The sequence below is a fragment of the Odontesthes bonariensis genome, chromosome 6 (assembly GCF_027942865.1).
Source record: "Odontesthes bonariensis isolate fOdoBon6 chromosome 6, fOdoBon6.hap1, whole genome shotgun sequence".
NCBI classification, from domain to species: Eukaryota; Metazoa; Chordata; class Actinopteri; order Atheriniformes; family Atherinopsidae; genus Odontesthes; species Odontesthes bonariensis.
In genome coordinates, this window is record NC_134511.1 from 34,929,747 (window position 1) to 34,956,299 (window position 26,553).

Genomic DNA, 26,553 nt, shown 5'->3' on the forward strand with positions numbered 1-26,553 from the left:
TCTGTGTAAAAGGTTTGAATTACTTTCACAATAAGTAAAAGATAACAGCTGAGATAAGTGACAGAAGAATTACTCTTGGTCAATCTTGCAATAAGGAATATTAATTGTTATGGCTGTGAATTGTTGACACTGTGCATGCACATCTATAAAGAAAAAAAAAACTGTGACCGAAGCTCTCAAAAAAGAAAAAGAAATTAAAGAATTAAAAAAGGACTACACCAAGAGCCTCTGAGCCCGTGAGTCAAAATTACCAGAGCATGGATCAACCTCAATACAACAGCCAGGCCTTTTAATAAAGGAAAATATGAACAAGGAGAAAAGGCCTATATTGGGAAAAGGAGGGGTTTCTCAGAATCAGATGTTCCCCTCTTTTATAGAATAGTTATGATGGCTTACCAATTAAGCCACTTATACTAACTCACAAGATTTAAATGGTTTAATTACATATTTTAGTTTATTTATATAGTTCCAAAATATGTCTAGGAGGAAATCTTTCAGCTGAGCCTCAAGCAAATGCCCTCAGACTTGTGTCATTTTTGGTTTGTTTGTACTATTTTCCATGTAAAAGTTACAGACACTAGGCATGTCAAAACATATATTTATATATTTTAAATGATTGAGTTTTAAATAAGCTTTCAGGTTACCTAAAATCCCCCCAATCTCCTCTATCCATCAAGATAAAATGCCTTTTTTTGAATTCATGCAAACTCCATGTTTGTGTAAGATGAACATAGAGTTACTCCTTCTTCTTAGCAGACATGTCTGCAGTTGGGATCGAAGCTATTAAACTTCTCACGGGAAAAAATTTGATTTGCCATAGCAAGAGAAGCACAGGTGTTACTAATAACAATAAACAGTGTAATTAATTACAGCCTGAGCTGTGGTTTTGAATGCACAAAAGGCTACTACACAATAAATACACCTGTGTCTGCGCACTATGTCGGCCAAAATAAAGTCCAAAGCAGAGCATTTAAATAAACCAGCTAATTTAATCATGTTAAGACTCTTACACTGTTTTCTTTCCCAGTGTGATAAATAACACGCAATAATAGTCATTTTAAGCACACAATTAATCAATAACAGCTTCCAACAAGTGTTCATAAACTATTTAAACAGCAAGCGGTGTAACAACATTGGCTGAGACGGCAACGGTAGAGGTGCTGGGGGTTCTGCAGCCGTCAGATAACACCGGCGAGCTGACAACAAGCTGAATTAAATCAACAGAGCGATAATATGCAGCTGTTTAGGCTGAAATGTTGCCAGACTTTTTATGTGGTAGATTTGACTGGTTTTAGCTATCATGTTTTCCATTCCATATCAGAGATTGGGCACAAGTGGAAAGAGGTTAACTGTCTTCAGTGGTCACACAGGTATTTCTTTTTGACTCTTTCCATCGGCTTCATACTATCCCCCCTGGAATGAGCGAACTTGTTGACCACAGGACTGAATTTTCATTTTGTGTAGGTGGAAAAACTCATCTGTTTTCTTCTTCTTTTCTTTTCTACTTACAATACCCCTTCCTCCCATTTGCTGGCGACCTTTCTTTCCATACAGCACTTTTCAAATGTCTAGATCCCCTTTGTCAGTTGATGGACCACAATACCAAATAACTCAGCATAAAAGCTCTTGTTACAGCAGCATACAATTAAAACTAGAATGTGTCAGCTATAGACCACAAAATGGCTCACTTTGACCTGTGAGATGAATTTTGCAGCTACAGGACTCTCAGTGCATTGTTTCATGGTGTGGACAAAGCCAACTGAATGTCCAATGAATGTTTTTAAGGGGTTGAAGAACCAATGATCATGTCCTCGCTGCAGATCTTATCATACCAACACAAAACATCATCCGAAAAGTGCACATTAGCAAAAGTGTGAAACAACCATCCCAAGTTGCTCTTGTCCAACTAACTCTGTGTTACAGTCACAATACATCACTCTCACAGAATGCTGTTAAAGATGCCTTGTGGAGCACAACTACCTCAGGATTCCTGGCCTTGTATACTGCGGTTCTTTTTATTCTCTTATTCCACTGAACAGAGCTATTTAGACTGTTATTTCAGGGTCAGATATCTTTGCAGTCCCATAACACTGTCATTTAAATAATTCATCCAGTTTATTTGGGTCCCCAGCAATGAGTGATGCATGTTTCACATCACATGTTGCCAAGCACTTTTTATTTACTGAAATTAGCTTCCATTCTGGAGGAAGAGTAGAAGACACTGAAATCCTCTTAACAGATATGTGGCACGCAGCTTAGAGTGATTTAAAAGAAATGTAGCTCTTTCTTGGCTTTACTTTTGAAAATCCATTTAGTGACATCAAGGGAGGTTGTTGCAAATGTGCCACTCATTTAAAATCTTTTTTCCCTTCGGATGCATTTTTTAACACAGTGGGGACAGGAGGGATAACACTGCTGAAAATTATGTCAAGAATTTGACTGGAGATCCTGTAGGACTGGTGATAAATTCATTTTATCACCAGTCATCTGAGACTAATGTGGTTTATTGTTTTATATGTTGCTACTTGGCTTCTATGACTTCTGTGAGCGGCCTGTTTTCCACAAGCAACCCTTACTAGAGGAAAAATCATCTGATGAAAACTCATCTTTCATCGTTTTCACACCTGTGGCCTTTCATACGTTGTTTATGGCAGTCACAATTAAATTGAGAAATTAAAGTGCCATGTAATAAGTAACGAGTTTTCATTTCCAATATGCTTCTCATTTAAATTGTACAGGAAAATGTGGCACTTAGAATCAGCAACACTTTAAGGACCATTTGTTATTCTCTAGCTCCCTCTGGAGGATCGAAGTTGTATATAAATCATTCATTATTCCAGGTATTTGTTCTCACAATTATGTGAATTCCATGCATAGTAGCAGTACATTTAGACGGCTGATGTTGAACTAAGTGGGTAAACAGATCAGTAGACTCTTCATCTTTCCCTTTCACACCAAAAGCTTTTATCTGATGAGTTTGAGTTTTCATACGTAAATACGTGATCAATCAGTCCACTTGTGAGAAACAAAAAAGACAAATCGGAGCCAAATCAGCGCCTTTATTTTACAAACGCATAATTCTATGGACATTTTGTATATAATAAAAAGGCCATTTACAAGCTGAAGAACCAAAATGAAGCAGCACAGAATGATTATGAGTAAAATATATAATTTGAATAAATATATTTATTTCATGCTATAAAATAAATTCATAAATGGCAAAAGATACATCAGCTCTAGCAAGCTTCATTTACTTCATAGTTGTACAAAACAGTAGAGTTCTGAGGTTCACAGTTGGGTTGTGAGGTTGTGTGTAGAGTGGACAAAACAGGAGCTGGGACATTTCTGCTGTCATGGTTCAGTTCATGGTCTCCAGTGGGCCTCAAGTTTCAGCTCTGTGGAAAATAAGGGCTCATTGAGACCTTGAGGCAGAATGTTTAGGAACCACTGACTGAAGACTTGTTCCCCCCACCTGAAGAGAAGTGCACAATTATACTACGGACACAATATGCATGTCCAATTATACCACTTTTTAGCATTAAATACCCTGAGTTCTACGTTTGTTTTTTTTTGTCTTGTCACCAAATACATACGAGCCAGAGACATTGTAGTGCAGTGTTTAGGGAATTAGGAAACGGAGAAGGAACAATAGCTCGGACTGAAAACTTCCCCCTCTGCTGAACATCTACAACTACTGTCTCGGTGCCTGGAGATCCAGGGGAGATCACAGAACCTCGACATGCCAACAGGTAGCCCGCTCCCAAACAGTGGCGATACAGCCCTAAAATCCCTTTGATCATTTGACAAAGCTGGAGGTGCAACCCTGAACAGTGTCACAGTTTGATGACCTAATCACACGCTCAGTTTCGGTCCTGTTCGAGTTTCCTGACAACCATCGGAGTTTTGATGATTGTTTAGAATATCTCCAAGCAACACCACTTTATCACTTGTGTATTTTTTTGAAGAGAAAGTCAACCTGTCAAAGTTTCAGAAAATATATTAAAAAAACAAACAAAAAAACAAATCAATAGCAAACTGTCCTGGTCTTACTTCCACAGCTCCCTGACATTTCGTTGGTTTGATACATCAGGCCAAATATTTCCATCGCCTTGATGATCCCAATACACCACTTTCACTTTCAAAAAGGTTATTGCTTTTCTTTCAATAATACACAGTGGACGAGAAACTGACAGAAAAGCTATGGAAGACTTGTGATTTTTTTTTTCTAAGCCTGTATCAGTGTTTGTAAACTACCTGAAGTGAGTTTATTATAAAAGGACGAGCTGCAATTTCAAAAAGTAGTCTGACAGCCCTCCTTGTAAACACTTCCTTTTGATTACTTGTGGCCCAAAATGCACGTCCTGTTCCTCTTGGAGCAGTGGAACAAAAGGTGGACAGAGTTGATGTGACTAAGTGTCAAGTTCAGTTGGTTCTGAAAGTGTGTACTTTAACAGAAGTAACTAAAGTTATTTAAAAAAAAAACAAAAAAAAAAAAAACAAGCCTTTAAACAATTCTGCCTCCATTCATTAAATATGAGGAGAAAAAAAAAAGAAACCTGACTTGTCTAAAAAGCACCACTTAAGAGAAAAATGTCCCTCCCTACCATAATAACAGAGGGACTTCTAACTGAGTTCCTAATAGGTATATAAGGAGATGGAACTGGTATGTAGTTTTGACCCAAAACAAAACAAAACAAAACAAAACAAAAAAACCATAAGAGCACAATCAATGATACAAATACAATCTCGAGGTAAAAAAAAAAAAAAGATCAATTGGCAATTTTATGCAAATTTGTGGTTAACCAACATTGCAACTTGGCTACAGTAAATGAGTAAGCTTTTTTTTTTTTTCTCTCGTAGACTATCTGCTAAATATCCTGGCAGAGGTTTCCCATCAGGTGCTCTGAGAGAAGTGACAGGACGTAGTGCATCTCCTTCCTTTACTACAGTACATGGCTCACGTTGTCCTGGACTACGGTCTCTGAACACGAGCAACCAGCTTGCAGGCAACAAGTCTGCCTTGTTTGATTGTGATCCACAGCTACAAAATCAGTCACACATTAAAATCAGCAGCCCATCCCATGCCAAAGATACTAAGTGGAAATCAGGATTTGAGCCGAACGTACAGCAAAAGATGAAAGAAATCGATTTAATCTCATTTCAATTTCACTCTCCTAGAAATTCATTCTCGGCACTTCTTTACAATGAATGATGTGGCTGTATTATTCTATAATGTGTATAATGTGTCCGTGTAATCATTTTATAATGAAAGGCACCGGAATCCGAGTGCCAGAATCTAAACTATAAAGCTTGTGGCAAGGCACTAAGTTTAAGATGCCATTCTGTGTGAAGTATTCACTCTTTTGTTTCTGTTGAGCGGAACCTATTGCAGAACTTTTCTATAACCAGCTGCTGTATGGCTTAATATATATTAATTATGCTGTTGCTACTCAATGTCTTCTTAGCAATTTTTTGAAAATTTTACACAACTGATTGTTTTTAGCTGGGAAACAAACATTACTTGAAAAATAACCAATGAAATAGTCATAAATCAAATTAAGAAGCTGTGCTTCTTAGTGAGCATTCAATTACGCAATATAGTTACAATTGACAAGTTAGTCTTTGGTGTGATGTCTTGGCATTAAATGATAGTAGCAGTTTTTGCCCTTTAGTCACAAAACAATTCTGATGAGCGTCCCAAAAAGTAGGCGTCTGTCTAAACGAAGGTAAGGAACTATTATTGTGAGGCTCAAATTAGTCAGCAACTGATTTTTTTGGTCAGGTCGGATCAGCCGACCGAATCTGCAAGTGTCAACTTCTGACGGAAATAAACTCGACCTGGTAAACATTTCAAAAGTATTGTACAGACGGACAGACTGTTGATGATGATAACCAAAAGAGTTTGTGATCGATTTGTACACAAAGATAAAGAAAAGCTAGCTATACTGATTTCTGCAAAATCCCCCTAATTTTGGTTTGCCCTCTTAACTGTTAATAAGTAAGGATGCTGACCGCACATTCAGAGTAGTAAAGTCATAAAAAAATTATTCTTTCCATGAAATGTTAAACAAAAACAACAAGACAATATTTCTCCCACAAATTATGTGACACTCCTTTGACACAAATCAAGCATGGGCCAGATAGGAGAACATGAAAGGATATAGCAGGTAAAAAAAAAAAAAAGAAAAGGCATTTAACAGCTGGATGGCAAATAAGAAAAGCAGAATAGCACAGAGAGAACCACCCAGCGGAGCTTTAAATTTGCAAACCAATAATCTTTTAATTCTAAGTGCCTTTTAACAGTGAAAACGTATATTTAAATCCCCATGAAAATAACCCCAGGTATCTGTTTTATAAAGAACTTAACTGAGAACATAACTGATCTCCATAGCTCAGAGAATAGACAAAATGCACTGCTGCCACATGCATGACTTGTAGCCAATGGTATTCATGAGATTGCAGAGTGTCATCAAAGATTACTCAGAGTCAGGTTCACTACTGTGAAGCAAGTCCTTCTCTGAAACTGCCCCTGCTGCATCAAGACTGAGACACAGAGATTTGGCACCCAGCCCAGACAGAACTGCAAAGTGCATCAAGATTTTGAATCTCCAAACGCCTTTTTAAAAACATTTATCTTCTACCCTTAAATCAGGTATGCCACATCTATGACAATGCATTAAGATAGGACTGACAAATGAGGAGACCATGTTCCAAAGCTGGAACAAAACAGGATATAGGAACACTTTTGCAAATGATGGAATAAAACCATGTCCCAATGGCTGAGATTCCTTTGTACTTTCCGTTTGCATATTGATCAGACTGTTCTTTATGTGCTAAGATGACAGAGCATATTCCTTTCTCTGTCAAACACAGAATGTTACATTGGAAGCCTACCTCAAGATAAAGCAAGTATAAATCTGCCATTGGGGTATAGAGGAATACAAATGACTTCACTTTATGGACGTAATTCACCCGTTATGTGGATGGCAGCATCTTCAACCAACCTTGGCCGACTCAGTGAGACTTCCAGTAGTGATGTGCGATAAAAACCTAAGTGTTCTGTATAACAAATATTACAAGACTGCAAAATTGTATGTTGAAAATATAACCCGGGCCGTTCTCTTAATCTATTCTCAACATTTGCCTAAAAGCGCACAATTAAGCAAGCAAATTGAATGCAACATAATCCTAACATAGCACCTTCTTGATCATCATTTTAACCTGGCTGACATTTGACAAGGACTTTGTCCCTAATCCATACAATCAGCAAGGAATATTTCCCCAAAGTATCAAGGCTTTGTGTATTCTGTACAGGGTTTGGCAATAAAATAAAAACTGTACAAAAAATGAAAAATAAAATAAAAATGAATTTCAAACGGTGAACACATCTGTGCCTAGTAGGTTCTTGGCTATGAGGTAGAACCTGGTGAGTTTCATTTAAGTTAAAATACTGACTGTTATGAGTATGTAGTTGCATTATGAGGTATTGAACGGATATGTCACACGAAGCTTTGCACTGGCAGAAAAATCATTCCTTGTGAGTAAGTGACCTCCAGTGGCCACATGTGCAAAAACAGGTCAGGTAAAAAGGTGATATGACAAGCATCTTACCAGAGCTTTCACATTATCAATTATTGCAACATGCCTATATAACTCTGTAAATATGTTTTAAAAAACATGGAAAGATAAAAAGAGAAATCAATTGGAGGTCTTGATTATTGGGACCACCTCAAAAATAGCAAGTTGTTACTCCCTTTGCTTGAAAGAATTTCTAAAAAGCACCCATTTTCTCTCTGCATTTAGCTTCTAACTCTCATAAAATTGACAGAAACCTTAGACACAAGAATTGTCCGTAGCAGAGGCAGCTGATTCAAATAGAAGTGAGTCCTTTAAATTGAGTTAAAATAAACATTTCTTAAAGCTTCCTTAACCTGAAGCAGGACCTAAAAATCACATCTCGACGCTTGAGCCTCCTCTGGACTGCATTTTGAACTCTCTTCCATATCATTGGCCGGTGCCTCCTCTGCATATTGTGCCTCAAAGGCCATCCCCTCTGAAGTATCCTCCTGGTCCTTCTGACCTGAGCTTCCCTCCGTCCTCTCTGGGGAGTCCACATGATTGTTAACCTCTGATGCTCCCATGTGCTTCTTTCTCAGGTGTTGGTTAAGGGTGCCCTGAAATGGGAAACATTTACCACATATCTGACAGTGGAAGGGCTTGTTGTCCGTGTGGCCACGGATGTGGTACTCCAGCTGGTCTTTCCTTGTGTACTTCTTGCCACAGAATTTACAAACAAATGGGGTAATTCCCATATGCAGACGCATGTGGCGATCAAGACTCCCTTTCTGATTGAAGGTCTTTCCACAGTAGATGCATATGAGTCTCTCATTGTAGGGGTACCACTGACTCCGCAGACTACGCTCACGCACATCATTCTCCAACCCAGTGGCTCCCACAGGTGATTCGCCATCATCGGAGCCTGGTTTCATGTGACTTAACACGCCTGCTGGGATGGCCAGTGGCCGCTTTGCTCTGGCTCGACCACCTCTGAAACCACTGAGCAAGGAACGAGAAGGACTGGAGTTGCTAAGGTTGACAAAGCACGGGGAGGACAGTCCTGAGAAAGAATAGGTAGCAGACTGGATGACAGGACCATAAGAACCCACACTAACAGCCAAAACCTGTTCTCCATCCACCAACTCTGTGTGGTAGCCATCATCACCAGCTGAGGAACTATCTGAGTAAGTTGGCCTATCTGCCTTTTCTATCTTCACATGCACATCTGTCACTTGCCCATCTTTACCAATCAGTTCAATTTGCTCAGTTTCACCCTCTATAGGTGCATCATGCTCTGACACACTATCATTACTGCAACGGTCCGACTGGCCCTCCTCTTGCTGTTGTCGTGCCCGGCACTGGCCTTTTCCTGCAAGCTCCAACCGCGCTTCGTGCCCTGCTTGACTTTGCCGGGAATAATAAGGGGGGGAGATCTGGGTAGGGTTTATAAAGAGGTTGCTGTCATTCAACCCGTTGTGGTTTGACTGCAAGTTGTCCTTCTCAGGGCTGGAAACGCTAACTGGAAGGCTAATCTTGGAATGGATGCTCTCCAGGATTTGGGTGCACTTGTCAATTATTGACTGCATTTGCAGAAAGCTGGCCGCAGTGAGGAAACTTACAATATCTTTGAGCTGCAGGGCCATGTGACCTGTATAGCAGAAAGCAAGAAGCTGCTCGAACACCTCAGGGCTCTTGATGACCGAAATGGAAAGGCCACTCATAGTGCTGAGAGATGAGTGGTCACGGAAGTAGGGTGAACTAGCAGCCAGAACAGCCTTGTGAGCTCGAAACGGCTGGCCCTGAATGTGAACGATGATGTCACACAATTTCCCTTGCAGCCGCAACTCATTGAGTTGGGTCAGAACAGTGTTACTGAACTCCGGCACATCAAACTCGATGTAGCTGCCGTCGTCCATTTCTTGGATATGTTTCTCCAGTTTGTCGACAGCCTGGTGGGAAAAGAAAGGCAAAACATTAGGTATGGAGTAGATTTTGTAACACAGTGCATTTGCAACAGACAGCAGCATTTTTGCAGTTAAAAGTAGCAACTTATTGTACATTTAGTTACCAGTAAAACAAATATAGTGTACTTCAAATCCTGCAAGAAACAAGAGCGTAGTTTGTTGTCCTACTTAACTACAGTGCATACCACATAGTAGTGTTTAACAATTTATCCACTCAGTCCAAAGTCCATAATTGCTGACCCCAACAACAACATTTGCAAAAATGAGAATAACCCATCAAAACTGTTGACTTTTGAGACATATCTGAGGTAAAACACTGAAACAACTACCACATAGAAGGGACGTTCTGTATTCATTCTTATGAAATAAAGAAATCTTTAAATAACGTGTACACTTTTCTGACTCTGACACATTAGTGGAAATGCACCTCTTGGACTGAGAAAGTCATTCATTCAACAATCAGTTCTGAAGAGTTTTAAAATGTAGAGGAAATGTCTTCTATAAAACCCACCTATGCGCTTTTCATAAAGATAACAAAAAATACCAATGTTATAAACTGGGCTTTCATCTCGGTTGAGAACACAATCCACATCTTGAAAGGGATAATATATTGTTGAAAACTTAATATTTCTCCAATTTTTTATTATTTCCTAAACCATTAAAGTATGCAAAAACTAATAATTACTACAGTGAAACTCCAATTTAGGGCTGGGCGGTATGGCCTAAAATGTATACCACGGTAAAATTTGAGCCACTGACGGTATATATCGCGGTATGGTACTTTTGTATATAAATTACAACAGAACAGTTTCTCAGTGGTTACCATAGCACCAAATAAACACTTTCAATCAGGATGTTTGCAGCAATATTAAATTAAATGTATTGTGCAAAACAGAAAACACAGGAAATATAAAAAATATATACGTTATATTTATATTTAAAAAATAAGAAAAGGTACATTTCTTCGAATAAACTCTGTGAGAGAAAAGGCGCTGCCTCTTGGATAACGTAACTTTCATAGGCGCCTTCCACTTATTCAACATGCTCAAATATGCGTCATGTTTCAGACACCCCATTTGTGCATGTTAAGCTAACTGCTTGTTAATACGATAAGTGTTTTATTACTTTGCATGTCTTCCAAAAGAGAAAATAATCAGGATTTTGAGGATGTTACCGTTACACACCAGCTGAGACGCAGGGTAGCAAAACATTATGGGCGTGAAAACGAAACTTAGAAAATCGGCTCGGCGCATGCGCAAAACCACAAAGTAGCAAATCTCGACAAGTAGCAGAAATCGACAGAACACCGGCTTTGACTCGTTTCATATTCCGGAGCATGGTTAGCCCGCAGGTGGTAAAACAAATTACTCGTGTTACCTTGTCTTGCGATTACTGTCACCCGGCATATCCAAGCGAATGTTCAAAACTTTGCATTACTGCGATCTACAGGACTCATGAGCTATTGCGGTATGGCAAAAAAAATCTCTAGCGTTGGTGAAAAATACCGCATAAGGTATGATACCGTGCATACCGCCCACCCCTACTCCAATTTACGTCATTTAACACCGATTAGGAAATGTGCCAACCTCTCGGAGCAACTGACCGCATAGTATACGCAGCGAGTTATTCTGTAAGCAGAAAAACAAGAAATATCCATCGATCTATTATAGTCTAATTTACATCAGAGTAATCAAGGCACTCTTTAAGACGGCCTCTGAAGACCTTAAAGTGGTGTATAGCATGCATGTTGGTGAGTCCAGTAGACTCGGGTTGTGTTGTTGTTACAAATATGTCATTGTAAGAGCTTTCTGGGATTTCCCTGTCCTGATAAGACTTGCTTTTAAACTGTTAAAGGCCTTTTTGTTTTCAGAGCAAGCAGTTTAACTCATCTCGACCAATGTGGATGACTTGGGTTTTTTTTCTCTACATTTTGACTTCAGACCACTGACATTTAAGTATCAAGTACAATTTCTACATGAACTTATGCTAAGATTTATCAACATTTTGTTAGTTACAGTAATATTATGTACAGACAGCACATGCAAGAAAATAAATCCATTTTCAGTCTGTCAATAATTTGTTTAGTTAGTTTTTCTCTTCTAAAAGAGAAAAAAAGATAAGAGTACCACTTATGCATTAAACTAACGAATAGGACTACCAAGAACAATGGTAGTATTCTCAAGTATGATAAAGATCCCAAAGACCAAAGCAAACAAAGCTGACTTGAAAACATTTGTGTGTGTGAATGCATGTAAGCATAAGTGAAGAAAATCAGGCTAAACGTGTACAAAATTTCACAGCATTGAGGCTGACTAACCCTGAAACAATTTGCATAAGCTTTCACAAGAGACCATACTCAGCCCTGTCTTCAGCCCAAGTCGTATTACACAGCTTACAAATATGGTTCTATAATGGCACTTTTTAAATTTAGCGGACTTTTTACTTTCATTTTGTAGCGAAAGCAGCACCGACGATGTAACATGAGTACTGAAGATAATAGTGTTTTTGCTGAGGTCGTACTGCATAAAGAAAATCAAGAGCAAGTACTGGAGCATGAGAGAACAAAATAGATTAGGTGAGCATATGGTAAAATAAAGAATTTAAGATCTTAGTTTCATGCATTTCACCCTTCATTTCACAAAATTATATTCATTATAAATTCACTGCTGTTACTGTTATAAAGGAAAGTGTGGTGAGATAGACAAACTATATAGGGATAGTTCGCCTCTTTTGACATGAAGCTGTATGACATCCCATATTAGCAATATCATTTATGAACATTGACTTACCCCCCGCTGCGTCCTGTGAGCCGAGTTCCAGCTGAGTTTTGGCGTTGATGAAGGTAGTCCGGCTAGTTGGCTGGGGCTTGAAAAATAAAGCGTCTTGCTTCTCAAAACAATATGCATTCAAAATAGTAATACATTTGCATCACAAAATCGTTGTGCATGAAAAAGTCAGACCTCACATCGCTTGGCGCTATTTTTGCCTCCCTTGATATCAATGCGTCAAGCCACCAAGCGATAGCCGCACCTGTTACGTGTTTGCTGCTCGGAAGCAGGGAGTGCTCGGTCTGCTCTTCGGTCTGCACAGTTTACATTGGACGCATTGATATCAAGGGACGCAAAAATAGCGCCAAGTGATTGTGAGGTCTGACTTTTTCCAAGCACAATGATTTTGTGATGCAAATGTATTACTCTTTTGAACGCATATTGTTTTGAGAAGCAAAACGCTTTATTTTCTAGCCCCAGCCAACTAGCCGGACTACCTTCGTGGACGCCAAAACTCAGCTGGAACTCGGCTCACAGGACGCAGCAGGGGTTAAGTCAATGTTCATAAATGATATTGCTAATATGGGATGTCATACAGCTTCATGTCAAAAAAGGCGAACTATCCCTTTAAGGCAAAACTGACTGAACATGTACCAGACTTAATGTACTGAAACAAAACAGTCATGAGAGTCAGGTCATAAATGTATATCGCATGTACTGCCTTTGGCAGAGAAAGAAGAAATTCTGGTTTGGCTTGGAAGATGAGCATTCACCAACTGTTCCTGAGACTCACTAACGACTATCTTCAGGACTGAAGAAACAAGCATCAGGAAGGAAACTGCTTTTGCAGTTTCCCCACATGTGGTAATGCTTGTTCATCCTCTCATTCCTGAAAGTCACGCAAAAGCCTCACCTCTAATTAAGGCATTTTGTAACGTATTAGGCATAAAATTTGAGTTTTGACTAAAACAGCACTACATACAGGACCCTGCTACAACAACAGTGGCTTACTACCCTGACACAATAAGATACTAACTGAGCTGCTTTTAAACATATTTCCTGTCTTCTAGCATAACTAGTTAAAACCTAAGTTCTTTGCTAATTTAGCACAAGTTTTCCAGAATGGGAGGGATACTTTCACTATTGAAAAGCAAAACACTGGTTTTAAATTAGATGCTGGCTCTGAACCAGCTCTGGTAGTGACCTCGTCAAAGAGGAGCAACATTAGAACAATGCAACCTTAAAATCTAATTCTACTGAATCTAATTTGTACTTTGTAAAAGCAAATACTTTCATCTCAAAAAGCTCTATATGTTTCAGTTCTCCAGCTTAGCCCTCCTCTCCCCCAACTCCATCTGCCCTTATTCCATCTCCTCTGCACCACCTCCTCCCCTCCTGGCCCATGCTGGCTACTCAGCATGATCCTCTGTGCACTGAGTACTGTCAGCACTTTGGGGACGTAAACACTCTCCCCAATTGCCAAAGCTTGCCAAGACACCTGTCCAACAAGCCATGTGTTCTAATCCTGGCATTAGAAAGAGAAAGTTGTAACAAAACCTAAATATTAACAATGAGGTATGCATTGCTTTCACTACAGCAATGACAACCCTTGAAATACAACATATTCACTAAAACATACCAGCAATGGCTTCCAACAGCATGCATAGGCCTACTTGATGGAGCCAAGTGGAAGGGCTGCCAAAGAATGCATGCTCAGTAGTTGAGATGCACATGCTGAGAGAGGGTCACATGCTTGACTCACACGGGAAAGCTAAAAATGTTTAAAGTCTGCTCAAAAATTCCATCTGTGACTCAAGTTCTTCGAAGGGTAATGAACCTATCTGACACAGCTGCCTCATTAAGCCACGTAAACCACATGCAGAGTAGTAAAACATGACACTTTGACTGACTAAAATATCAACATAACCCAATGGACAGACGTCACCTAAAGTTTGGATTTAAAAAGTTTATTATTTCAATGGAGGAAAAAAAAAAAAAAAAAAGTCAGCAGGTAAGCACTGTAAGCTTTCTTCAACATCAGCAGCATTCACCTACTTTGAAAAACAGCTTGTGGGCCAGACCTGACGCAGGACAGAAGTGCTTAACAAGCACAGGAAGCAGAGCAATTTTAAACAGATAGTAGGAAAACTATACAAAGATAGACCGTGAAAACCTTTCCTGCACACATCCCAACAATGTTAAGCTTAGTGGGCAAAGCTAAATATGCACATATAAGTCTTTGGTTGTGTCCTCTTATTTTTCATTAGCTTGGAGTACATAAGTGGAAAACAAGAAAGGGCTCATCTTTCATTCCAGTCTAATCACATGTTTATCAGATAAACACAAGGTCTTAAAAGGCTTGAATCCATCCTTATTATCTTTATCCTTTTATTTTTTTCTTTTCCACTAGATGTGATCAAAACACTGGGCAAATGCCTAACAGAATTATACAGCATATCATATGACAGTGACATCATGTGATGTATTAACTGCACCGAGCTCTTCTTTTTAAGCAAGAAAGGCACGAGATTCTACAATAAACAAAAGGCACCCACAAGAAGAAGGAAAATGTTCTTGTCCCATTTATATCATAAACATTCACCAAGCATAAAATCACATTAGCCTAATTCAGATGAGGATACCCATTCAAAATAAATCTTCTTTTCTGCATGATAACCGTCAAATTTTCCACATCTCGAGTAACGTATGTACAACGCTTTTAATGACAGGCACCAGTTAGCTCAAAGATCATCGAACTGGATGGCCTTTCAACTTAAGGCCACCCTGCAGTGACAAGACTGGTTGCAATTTGGTAGTGATGGATTTGATGCAATGTCCTTAAAACAAGAAAAACCTGTTGGCATGTACAACATCTACGTCCGAATGTACAGTCATTTTTACTGTATTCCCCTTTTGGGGAAAAGTTGCAGATCAGTAGATGGAGCAGTTTGTCCTCTAATAGGGTAGTGGTTCAATAAAGAGCTCCACCAGTTTCCTCGCTGAAGTGTCTTTAGACAAGACACTGAACTTAAAACTATCCCATTGTGTTATTGTTTTGTGTGTACGTGATTTAGGAAATAGTGATGGGTCTGAAGAATGGAGAGTGCCCTATTAATGTGTGAATGGCCATTTATCAATCTTTGCCATTTATTGATTTCACGCTATTCATCAATTCTCGAAATGATTTTAAGAACTGAGAGCATGTTTCCACCTAATTACACAAACAATGTAACAAAATAACAAGCCAAAGAAACTTTTAGAAGGTTACCAAAATATGGGTACTGTCAAAATGACTGCAACAACTGCCCAATGCCAACTATTTTCTAATGATTAATGCAAGTCTTGCAATAGTCCTGTTTTCACCATTTAATGTCCTATGCCTTGAAGCACTGTGCAATAATGATAATCAGCTAATAATTCAAACAAATACCGGTTGATAAACCTGAAAGTAAGAAATGACTGGGAGGACGTAAAAAAACACAATACCACCTTATTAGAATGTGGTAATGGGTTTGGCTCCAATCTGTGCTAACATGCCTTTTAGTTCAAATAAGTAGTATAGTAGTAAGCACCGTCCCTGGTGACCCAGGTGTACAGGATAGAATATGCCACGTCCCTGCACTTTGTCCGTTCCCGTTCAATTAGTTAACTGGTACAACTTGTTACAAAGTACACTATCCGTAGTCTTACAGCATAACTCACGCCCAAACGAAAAGCAATGCAGGTGCTTCTGACACAGTATACGTACAGGCCTGATACCATCTCGTACGTGTGGGTAAAAACACTGCGTACTTTTCAACAAATTGAAGAGTTAACTTCCTAATTTAGACTTTCGTTTGTTATTTTTAACATGATCACGCATTTAAACGGGGTATATGAGCGTGGGCTGCAGTTTCAATACGCATACATGCCGATACACTGGGCAGCAAATGTGTGGTGTCTTTAACTTTAATGCAAACAATTTTATTATTGGGAATTGATGGTGGTTGGTCAACATAGCTGTGCTGCTAACATCGGCGCTAGCTTAACCATCACAGTCACCGGCTTTTAGTTTTTGGAATCCAGTATCTTTCACTTCCACGATAACATAACATTTCGACTAACGCTGGTTAATTTGCATCCTCTTGCAGGGCCGGACCCCCAGAGTATCAAGCAGCACACAGGCAGTGACTAACTAGCTACACTAGTTAGCCTAGAGTCGAGTTTTGAGAGAAATGCGTTATTTTAACAAAGAATTTAAGCTTGTGTTTTCCAAAGGTTTAGTTACATATTTCCAGACAATAAAGATGCTTGACAATGTTGTATGATATAATAGCCGAGTAAGAACGTCGAACGCGGGTGCAAAGTATGTCGGCTGTCATATGAAATAGCTACTATGCTAATTAGCTTATGCTAACAGTTAGCCGTAGCTTTGCAGCCATTACGGGCTAAGCAGCGACCAGTGCTAAGTAGTTGCTAAGGCTTGCTAGCAGGTACTAGCTAGCGTACTTTCACAGGTAATTATTTCCCATTACTCACACTGAAAAAGACTATCCGTGCCGACATTACAATCTCGTTAAGGTCACCAGTCCCTATCAAATATGAAGTCCACCAAACTCACCGTCTTCCAGATTAGCATTAAAAGTTGTCCATTCCCCTCAGTAGTTCGCTAACACTACAGCCAGGCCTCCCCCCCTCTCCAGTCCAGATGTGTCAGACAGTTACTGCTGCATTTTTTGCATCAACAGGAAGTGTTCTTTAGGCTCTTTGCATTCATTCTGTCAATGTGTTTTGCAGCAGCCCCTCCCTTGCTTATGTCAGTGATGTATGCTGAGATATCATGTTGCTAATATATGACGTGATGGAGCTTATAAGCACAAAATAAAAGTAGCCAATGGTCGGCCTCTTAGAATTGTTTTATACAGATAACATGGGTATGCTATTTCTTTATCTAACTTCACTCATGCAGATAGTTTATTCCACTTTCACTTTGAAACAGTGACAATACACACCTAATGTAAATAAACTTACAGTATAGTTACACTGTGGTTTCTTTAATTAAATCTGACATTAAATTAGTCCAACTGCGTACCATCCACCCCTCACCTATCTTAACACAAACATACATTTACGTATTCACATAATTTGACGTATTCCTGTTTGACCTACAATCAGATCCTGCATAGGTTTATCACCATGATAACTAGATGTTGCGCTCATTAAATTATATATTAATTACACTGAGTTGCGCAAAAGTCATTCATAAACTCAAACGAAGTTTAGATCATAACACTTCAACTTGTTATGGTATTCTACTTTCTACTTTCTTTAAGTTTGTTAATTAATCACATGGTTAAATCGTAATGGATCAAGATAAATTGATGCACTTTTTCACTGATCCCACAAAGGGGCGCCAGAGACCAAAGTGATGACACATTAACCTCATTTTTGTGGGTTTAAGTTTTGTGGTCTCAGTTGAATTCATTCACCATGCATATTAACTTCATGCATCATGACAGGCAATAGAGCATTCAGCAAGTAATGAAAAAATCGGGAGCTCTACATGATTTCATGAGACATAGTGGACAGACTATGAATTTTGATCTGAGCTTCAATTGATGAATTAACCTTTGAATCTAGCACAATGTAAAATACTGTCAGTGAAAACATGATTCAGGTTTATCCTTGTAAGCGTTGTCTGTGAATCAGTTTTGACAGGTTTACCATAATTATCAAATTCTTTTCTGTCGTTTTTTTGTTTTCTGCTTTGTTACTCAAAGCAATTTTTAAATACCTCAATTTCTATTTCCATTTCAAAATTAACATGCAGTGCACTTAACACCAGCACAAAAGCTGAACTTAAATCATAATACATTTCATAATATAGAAATCTGTAAACAACATTTTGTATTGAACTGTATCTTGTGACCACAAAGTCCATGCCTTGTTTTACTCGTACCTTTATTCATAGGATATAATTCTACTGAAATATTACGCTATGTTTGATTTTATTAATAATTGTAAAATGTTTTTTATGTTGGTGAAAGAGACAAGTAAACTTCTGTCCTCTGTCTACTCTCTGGAGGACTTTATCTGTTCTAGCTGTAGTGGAGAGGAATGAATGTGCGCTGTGTGTGTTTCTTTTTTTTTATCTAGTGTGAGTGACAGCTTGGCAGCTCAGGTGAATATCTGACCTAATCTGTGTGCAGGTGGGTGATCAACATAGAGAGAGAAATCGCTCTGTCATTGCACGTGTGTCTTGTTAAACAAGTCACTCTTCTATTCTACACAGTGATTTGCCTCTTTTTTCTTTTCGGGACATTGATGCACAAGTGAAGGTGCAGCCAAGGTATGGTGATTAGAGATGGTTTTGTTGATCCGAAGGAATGATTATGGTATTGATAACATTTCAAACAAAGTCATAATCAAAGGGTTTCCTGTTGAAGTTGTAATCTTTTCTGAGATGAGGCTTTGTTAGCTCAGTGTCATTTGGTTGAACAGGAATGATTTGGCAGTAAGCTAATGGGGATGGTTTTGAGTGGTGCAGCGCCAAGGATCGTATAGGGGCTCCAGGTGGTGTGGCCTGGAGCTCTGATGTCCTGCACCTTTTTAATCCCAGATGACATTGCAAAATCCCCAAACCCTATGCCCCTGTATAAGACTGTATAGGAGCAGAGACCAGATGATTTGTTTAAAGAGCTCATATCATGTATCAAACTGGGGGAATAAGGAGCTGCACTGTTTTGTGTTAAGCCTAAGACCACTGCTTATGCTTGATATGAAAGATATGTATTCTATACATGCGATTCTAGCCATATGGTTAGTCAATTGATACTTATTGGTATTAATATTCGTATGTTAGGTTATCGATTGTTCCATCAATTACAAAAATCCCATCATGTGTCAGGTGGCTCTTTTGACTATGTAGTGCTTGGAATTATGTCACAATATAAAAAGCTATCAAACAATTCTGTTACAATCAACAAACACTACTCCATCCACAATTTGTTCATTAATGCTGAGCACAATTTTTAAGCCTAACATGAATAACACATTGGCCCTCATTTATCAAGCCGTCGTAGAAAGCATCGTAGATATGAGCGGAGAACTCGTCGTACGCAGAGGCTCAAGTGAGATTTACAGAACATGCGTACCACACCAATCCCATCGTAAAACCGAGCGGCTGTTGATAAATCTGGTGGCTGAAATCCATCGTAATGATCCTAACCACGCCTTCTACAAAAGGGGGTTAAGAGGCCGCACCTCTAGAATTTGCCACATGGATAGACGAAAGGCGGCAGAGAAACGCTGTCAACGCTGTTGACAGCTGGGACGGCTGTCAACAGCGTTGGTGATGTAAATCGCAGACCGGACGAGGTATGTATTTTCCCCTACTGTGATGGTCAATAAAATGTGATAAACTCCAGATTAAATTAAATCTAAAATTGAGCGATGTTTTACTTTTTCTCCAGTAAGATCAGGAAGAAGTGGTCCGATATGAAATTGGCCAAAAAAGAAGGTCGCAGCTGTCCGACGCAGCATGTCACAAAGGGGGGGGGGAATCCAGGTTTGGATTTGAGTGCCTTGGAGGAGAGGGTGGCTGGCGTGATCGGAGCTACGTCCTCATCAGGCGTGCCAGGGAAACTTGACACTGATGCGCCCATGCTAGAGCTCGAGAATGGTAAGAATGACTCCCAAGAGGTTTAAATAAAACAGTTGCTTTAATTTTCAACACAAATGAGGTTCCTAATCAAACTAATATTTTTCATTCACAGATGAATCCGAAGTGGCATCCGGGCAACCTGACCCGCGCAACGAATACGCGGCCCGTCAACATCCGAAGCCTCTGCCTCTGCCTCTGCCCCCCGGTCTGCAGCGTCACACCGGCCAGCCGTGTTAACCACAGAGGTCCTAGAAAGACAAACAGAGATCGTGAAGTGGATGATGGCTTTAACACACACCATGCAATCTATCGACAGTACATTTAAAGACATAAATGAAACACTGAAGTCACAGAATAAATGCTGAAAGAAATCGTTGTTCTCCTTTCTTTTTTCCTTGAATAACAGAATGCTTACCGAAAGTCAGAATCGCTGAATAAGTTCCTCTCTCCTCCTGAGCGCTCTTGGCTGTGCAGGCTGGTGGAAGGGATCTCTGGGTACGGGGTCCTCTGGATGTACATCTGGAAATGGCACTCCATTTTTTTGGGCAATGTTATGGAGATCCCCGCATGCAATAATAATATTGCATACCTTTTCGGGCGGATAGGGTTCCCCCCGCAGCCGAGAGACAGATCAAGCTTTAGGAGCCCTATACACCTCTCCACAGTGGCACGCGTGCGCGAATGCGCAGTGTTAAAGCGCCTCTCCTGTTCGGTGTGAGGTTGAATAATGAGCCATCACTCTTCCAATTACGGAGTTGTACTTGTTTAATTTATTTAATTTGCGTTTATGTTTATATTTATGTTGAAGTCAAATAAAACATGGGCCTTCTTTAAAGTGATAAGTCTGTCATTTTAACCTATAGGGATTTGTTGCGACTCCTGAGCACGCACTAGTGACGCTGCTGTATTGCAGTCACCGCAATTCAAAATGGAAAAGTGCGTACACGGCCTCAGACCTGTCGTGGCGATTTCATCTTTCCTGTGTTCACGATGGATTTGATAAATGCCAACCTTTGCGCAGAAAAGAACGTACACACGACCTACGCACGTTTTTCGTCTTACGCAAGTTTGATAAATGAGGGCCATTGTTTCCTACTTGTGCCAAGAGTCCCAGAATACCTTGGCTGTCAGTGCTGTGGGGAACAATGCCTTCCCAGTGCTCCTGTCCAGAAATAGTCAATAGCTCCCTGATGGAGAGCATATTTCTCAATAGCAGGTGTCTGAGGGAGTCAGAGCTTGATCCTCACCATGACTGTAAATGAAAGGGCCAGCTCGTCCAGGTGCGGGAGCACCTCTCTGGCCCTCTCAGGTTTCTCCTTGATGGAGGAGCTTTGTATGGAAGAATGAACAAGAGAAATATATTTAACCATCAGTATAAAACACATATACGTCAACCGCCATGGATTATGTAATATTCTGCATAAGCTGACAGTGACACAAACAGTTATGTTGTGTTTGACTGTCAGGCTTTTTTTTTTAACAGAAATGTTCATGCTTCACAACACACAAACACTTGTTGTAAATTTGACCTCCTCCGTTCACGCTTTGTTCACTATCGAGGCAAACACAGTACAAGCTCATGAAATCTTTGTAAATCACACAGTGCTGACATGTCTTTATTTCATTTCGAAAATCAGCTGGATTCCAACCAAAACGATTCAGGACAAAAACCTCAAATGCTAAAACGAGTTTCGCCAGTGAGCACAATAATTACTGGCAATGCAAAGATAATGAGCCCTCAGATGTGCCATACATTTTCCTGAGAAATTAAGCCAATTTGTGAAAATGGTGGCCAGGGGTTGAGGGAATACAGAGTGGCTTGTAAAGATGAGTGATATCTGGCACAGCATGAAGAGAATGAGAGGTGTGCTGCCCGGTGCTTAGCTCAAATGAAAGCTCTGATTAGTGGAGCAAAGATCAAAATGACAGAGCGGTAGAGACTTCAGCTGGGCCTTTGTTATTGATAAGTCTGTCATCTCTGCTGATATTGGAGCAGTAATGGCAGCTGATGATTAGGCCACTCCTGAGCTATTAACTACATTTCTTATCCTTTTACTGGGGCCCAAGAGAGCCTGTTTGAGAGACAAAGGCTTCCTTTATGAAGCTGGCTTCTTAAACGGCATCCACCTGACCTAAAAGGCACAACTGTTACGTCTTTCTGCCTGGCCAAAGAAGCCGGGGACGAGATACATGTCAGAGGTCGCAGTGTGCTGCTGTTTGAAATGAAGGGGTTCTGAGTGAGTAAGCTGCTGAAAGAAGGCTCCAGCAAAATTACAGAAAATTGGCTGTTTTGTCAACATTTCATCAGAAGATTTACAGAAAGCTGACCCCGACCTTTTCTCTCCCCCTCTCTCTCAAAGACTAAGGAGATTGAGTGAGTCGGAATTGACTGACAAACAAATCTCTTCTTTATTTCTTTCTCGCTTTCTCTTTCCCTGTCTAGAAGTGATATTCAATATGATCTCTTTTTAATGATCCTAAGTGGGTGAAATTACATATCCTCAACACATATTGTTGAGACTGTTTTAGTCTGATTCCAGGGCACACTAAAGACATAAAAAGTAATTATCGAAATGTTCCAATTCTCCAATGAAAAGAATAGTATGCCATTCATCTGGTGTTATTATACCATGGTGTGCATGGATACAGTGCAGTCATTTTACTATTTCTGTTTATATAATGATACTCTATGACAAGTGTCAGGTGATTATCATGTGTGATGTGGGAATAATAAGGGCAATATATTTAAGCTGGCTATGTAGTGTAAAGTGATTGCCACTCCAGAGAGTACTTTTACAGGAGGATGGATGACATGAAAAGTTTAAGAAGATCAACTAAAAAAAAGAGACAGAAAATTATGATTTGGTTAAAATACTTCCATAAGAAGCTTTCTGTACGATGTGAAATGTATCAAAACTAGAAAATTAGCCCTATTGTTGGGTTCACTTCACCAGAGCACACGGTTGCATACAAAGTTGTTTTGGTTGCAGCTTTTTCATCTTCAGCTCCATACTTTGACCTCAGCTCAGTCTGCTCCCTGTCTTTGGTATTCCCCTACAAAGGCCAACAGGAATCCAGGGCTTGTTGATTTAGCCCCCAGTGGCCGGAGGCAAAGCATCTTTCATTAACGTCTAAAACCTCAGGAATGAGATACTGGCCTCACGATAAGATCTGGTAATGCGGTAACATGGAATTATGGAAGAAGAAAATTGCCATTTTGTATATAAGCACCTGTGATCTCCCATGAAAGCCCCCTGTTCCCTGGCTTGGGTCAGTCCCAGGAGAGAGTAGAGGGTCCCGGAACCCAATACTGCAGAGGAGAAATTTTCAGGCTCGAGGGCTGGAGCAAAGGAAGGTGCTTGAGGGTCAGTGCAGAGTACCAGACAGAGATTTTGTGTGCCTGTCAGAGAATATCATCTTCTGCCCCTGGGAGAAATGACGCTCCCCCTCACCTGCTCATAGCTCAGTTTGTTGTCAGCAAATGCTTTAAGGTCGATTCAAAAACATTTATGAGACACTCTAGAGATATTATCCCCCCTGTTTACTAGCAAGTGTAGACAGATTAGAGAGCTGTTGCTGTGAGAATATGGGAGTTCTTGTTCTCTGTCCTCCTCCCAAAAAGGCTTGTCAGCTTTCGGCATTTTTAGAGAGGTGTTTCGGGATCTGATACTCAAGACAGAATGTCAGGAACAATTAAGTTATGTGGCATTCTGACATTCAAAAAAATGCTGGATAGTATTTTACGTGAAAACTGAGGTCAGAGTGCTGTTGGAAGACCAGAAAGAATGCAGGTGTTCTGCTTGCAGCAAAGGGCCTGAAGAAAATAAAACCCGTCACACCCATCACCATCCACGAGCCTTGTTCATCCTGCTCTCTGTGGAAAGGCACAGGCAAAGCTCTACAAAATCACAGAGAAAGAGTTTTGAATATCTCTTGTTCATAATTTTGGTATGTCAAATTCATTTATGCACAACTGTACAGCATACCTAGTTCAAATGTTTGGCAATGAGTGCTGAGCTTAAGATAAATCAATTGAAAAGAGGAAGCTGGTAGAAAGGAAGAGAAAAGTCTTATTGTGGCACAACTGATGTGTTTTTGTCTCTTCTGGATAGTTTCTTCATCACCTCTTTAAATTTTAAAGCATTTGGCACACAGCCTGTGGCAAGCTCTCTTGAGGAAGCACTATAGCAATGAGGGTCAATGGTACCATAAATCTTAAACTGTCCACTTTGAAATCCAACATGGACATTTGAGATATGCATATTTTATAGAATGTTCATGTCGGCGTGTCTTGAATCTCAAAGTCAAATGTATGTTCTGTGAGGGAACTGTTGCTAGATGTTCATAAGTGAACATAATGGGGACGCATTTTGCAGAATGGCCTTTATTTTGTGTTCTCCCATGATACAAACAAAGATAACGTACATAAAACGGCACATAAGTCCTGTCTGTGGGTTTTGAAAGACCAAAGAGAGGAAAAGAGCTGGCATTCATGCTTTAGACCTCATTCCAGAGCAATTCCATAAGTGACACAACTTTGGCTTCCACAAAATAATGAGACTCACACTTAAGGACTAGCTTTCCCTCTTTAACCTGTCCTACCTCTCCTCAAGCTGTTTACATTCAAATACTGGTTCTTTTATGGTTCGGATGCCTGATGTGTGGGTATGCTGCTCATTTGTAATTATTTATAAAGTGACTCTGAAAAAAGACCCTGTAGCTGAATGGCACTTAAGTAGAAAGTGGGGAAACTTTAAGCATATATAATGTAAATAGTCTCTGGCAACAGAGAGGGGTATAAGTTCAAGACAATATTTGGAGGCAAGAAGACTGACAGTAATTCAATTAGACAGGAATCCTCACCCGTTCTGTGGGTCACAGTTATCCATGTTAATCAGTAGAGACCGGAGACATATAAGCTGCTGGTTTCCTGCTGGGGCTACTCTGTCAGACTGTGCAGTGTTACCAGATTTTGTATTTAGTATTGCATGTTGTATGAATCTAACTTGCATTTAACATACATTTTTCTTTACCAAAATTGCAACAAAACAAGTATAACATTAATGCAAAGGTCCTGAACCAAACATGTCAATTTAGAGTAATTTTGAACAATAAATTAAAGACCTTTTTGAAGAAGGATCATTTGACTGAGACTGAGAAGCACAAGTGTAACTGTGATCAGTATGTTTTGATTTTATTTTGATTGAACATATTTGCTATTCCTTGAACATATAAAATGAAATGTTACCTGTAAAATATCATTTTAAAAAATACACATAAAAAACACAATAAAAAAACATTTTATTGTGCATTTTGTTACATATGTGTAAGACAAATTGCTCGATATAGTGTTCACTTATATCAATAATATAATGAATTTCAAGATTTCTTTTAAACTGCAGCATTTGTGTTGGTAGATAACATAAATTGATTTGAATCTCTACCATCTCTCATAATTCAGTCCATATTGCTATTCTCTTACATGACAGGTCTTGACTTGGCATTTTTCCTGTAGCTGTCAACTTTGTGGTGTGTAGTGTCATGGTATTGTTACAGTCACAACAGGAAAGCAAGCTTTTCCACCAAGCCTTTAGCTGTATATTTGTTTTTCACTGTAAACTATTTTACCAACCATCTTTTCATCTAAGTTTCAGAAAGTGAGTCATTCTGCATATAACAGCAACACAGAATATAAAGACAGAAGTTCAGATGGTTTTCCCAGCAGCGCAGTGAGCTGTGTCCTCACAGTGACCCTCGGCGTTCCAGAGTAAGGATGTTGCTGTCGTCTGGACACTTTGCACCCCAGGAGATGTCTGCAGAAAGTAATTACACTAACCAGGATGCTCTCAGCATGGCTTGAAGCAAATGATCTATTGTTTAAAAAAGAGTATGTCAGGTCTTAAGCTAGCTTATTTTGTGGTGGAGGTGGGTGGTTGGGTTTTAGAGATTTGATGTATATATTAGCAAAAAGAAAGGAGTATCTGAGTACAAAGATTCCACTTTCTTCAACAACTTCTGTGTAACCTCCCTGCACCAAGAACAGGTGGCTGCTTCGAATGTTGAAAGAGTGAACACAAACACACACACAGAAGACAAGAGCCAAAGCTGTCATTCCGACTTTCAGATGAAGTGGGGGATTAGGATGGAGGTGAAAGCATGCTGAGGACCATAGTGACAGCAGATGAAGGGAGATAGCGCAAACTCCTGTGGAATTCACAAGCACTCATTGGCTGCTTTTGGGGGGGTAGAGGGTTGCTATGAGAGCAATGGAGCAGTCGCTGAAGTATTTTTTTGAATTTCATCTCAAAATGTCTTTGGTAATGATTGATTTGACTTTGCTGCAGAGAAAATTAGATTTCTGAAAAGATCTGAAAGGTTAAATATTCTTTGCACATGACAAAGTCCTCCAGGGAACATAACAAATTGTGTCTCTGTGTTTTGAACTCCTATGAAATCATGTGAGACCAGACAAACCCAGTACACCACCAGTCAAGCCACTGACAACACTGATATCAATACCAAAATGATGTCTTACAAATTACAGCTAGTTCTCGGGATATTCTCGTGTGCATACATGAGGGTGTCGTATGTATTTTCAAATGTTCTGCGTATGCAGGAATGT

At 39.7% G+C, this 26,553-nt stretch overlaps 1 protein-coding gene and 2 long non-coding RNA genes across 3 annotated transcripts; 1 reads left to right on the forward strand and 2 right to left on the reverse strand.

Moving 5' to 3' along the window:
• Window positions 1-3,044: 3,044 nt before the first annotated feature.
• On the reverse strand, window positions 3,045-17,065 carry zbtb34 (zinc finger and BTB domain containing 34). Its single transcript, XM_075468510.1, has 2 exons — window positions 16,890-17,065; window positions 3,045-9,506 (listed from the first exon to the last, which is right to left on the reverse strand). The coding sequence occupies exons 1-2, from the start codon at window positions 16,905-16,907 to the stop codon at window positions 7,944-7,946; spliced, it is 1,581 nt and encodes a 526-aa protein (XP_075324625.1). The 5' UTR covers window positions 16,908-17,065; the 3' UTR covers window positions 3,045-7,943.
• A 2,286-nt stretch (window positions 17,066-19,351) lies between these two features.
• LOC142382987 (uncharacterized) lies at window positions 19,352-20,302 on the forward strand. The gene is made up of 3 exons (XR_012769981.1): window positions 19,352-19,645; window positions 19,741-19,949; window positions 20,044-20,302. It is a non-coding gene; the product is annotated as an uncharacterized LOC142382987 (long non-coding RNA).
• LOC142382988 (uncharacterized) lies at window positions 19,971-21,007 on the reverse strand. The gene is made up of 2 exons (XR_012769982.1): window positions 20,347-21,007; window positions 19,971-20,179 (listed from the first exon to the last, which is right to left on the reverse strand). It is a non-coding gene; the product is annotated as an uncharacterized LOC142382988 (long non-coding RNA).
• Between the last annotated feature and the right edge of the window lie 5,546 nt (window positions 21,008-26,553).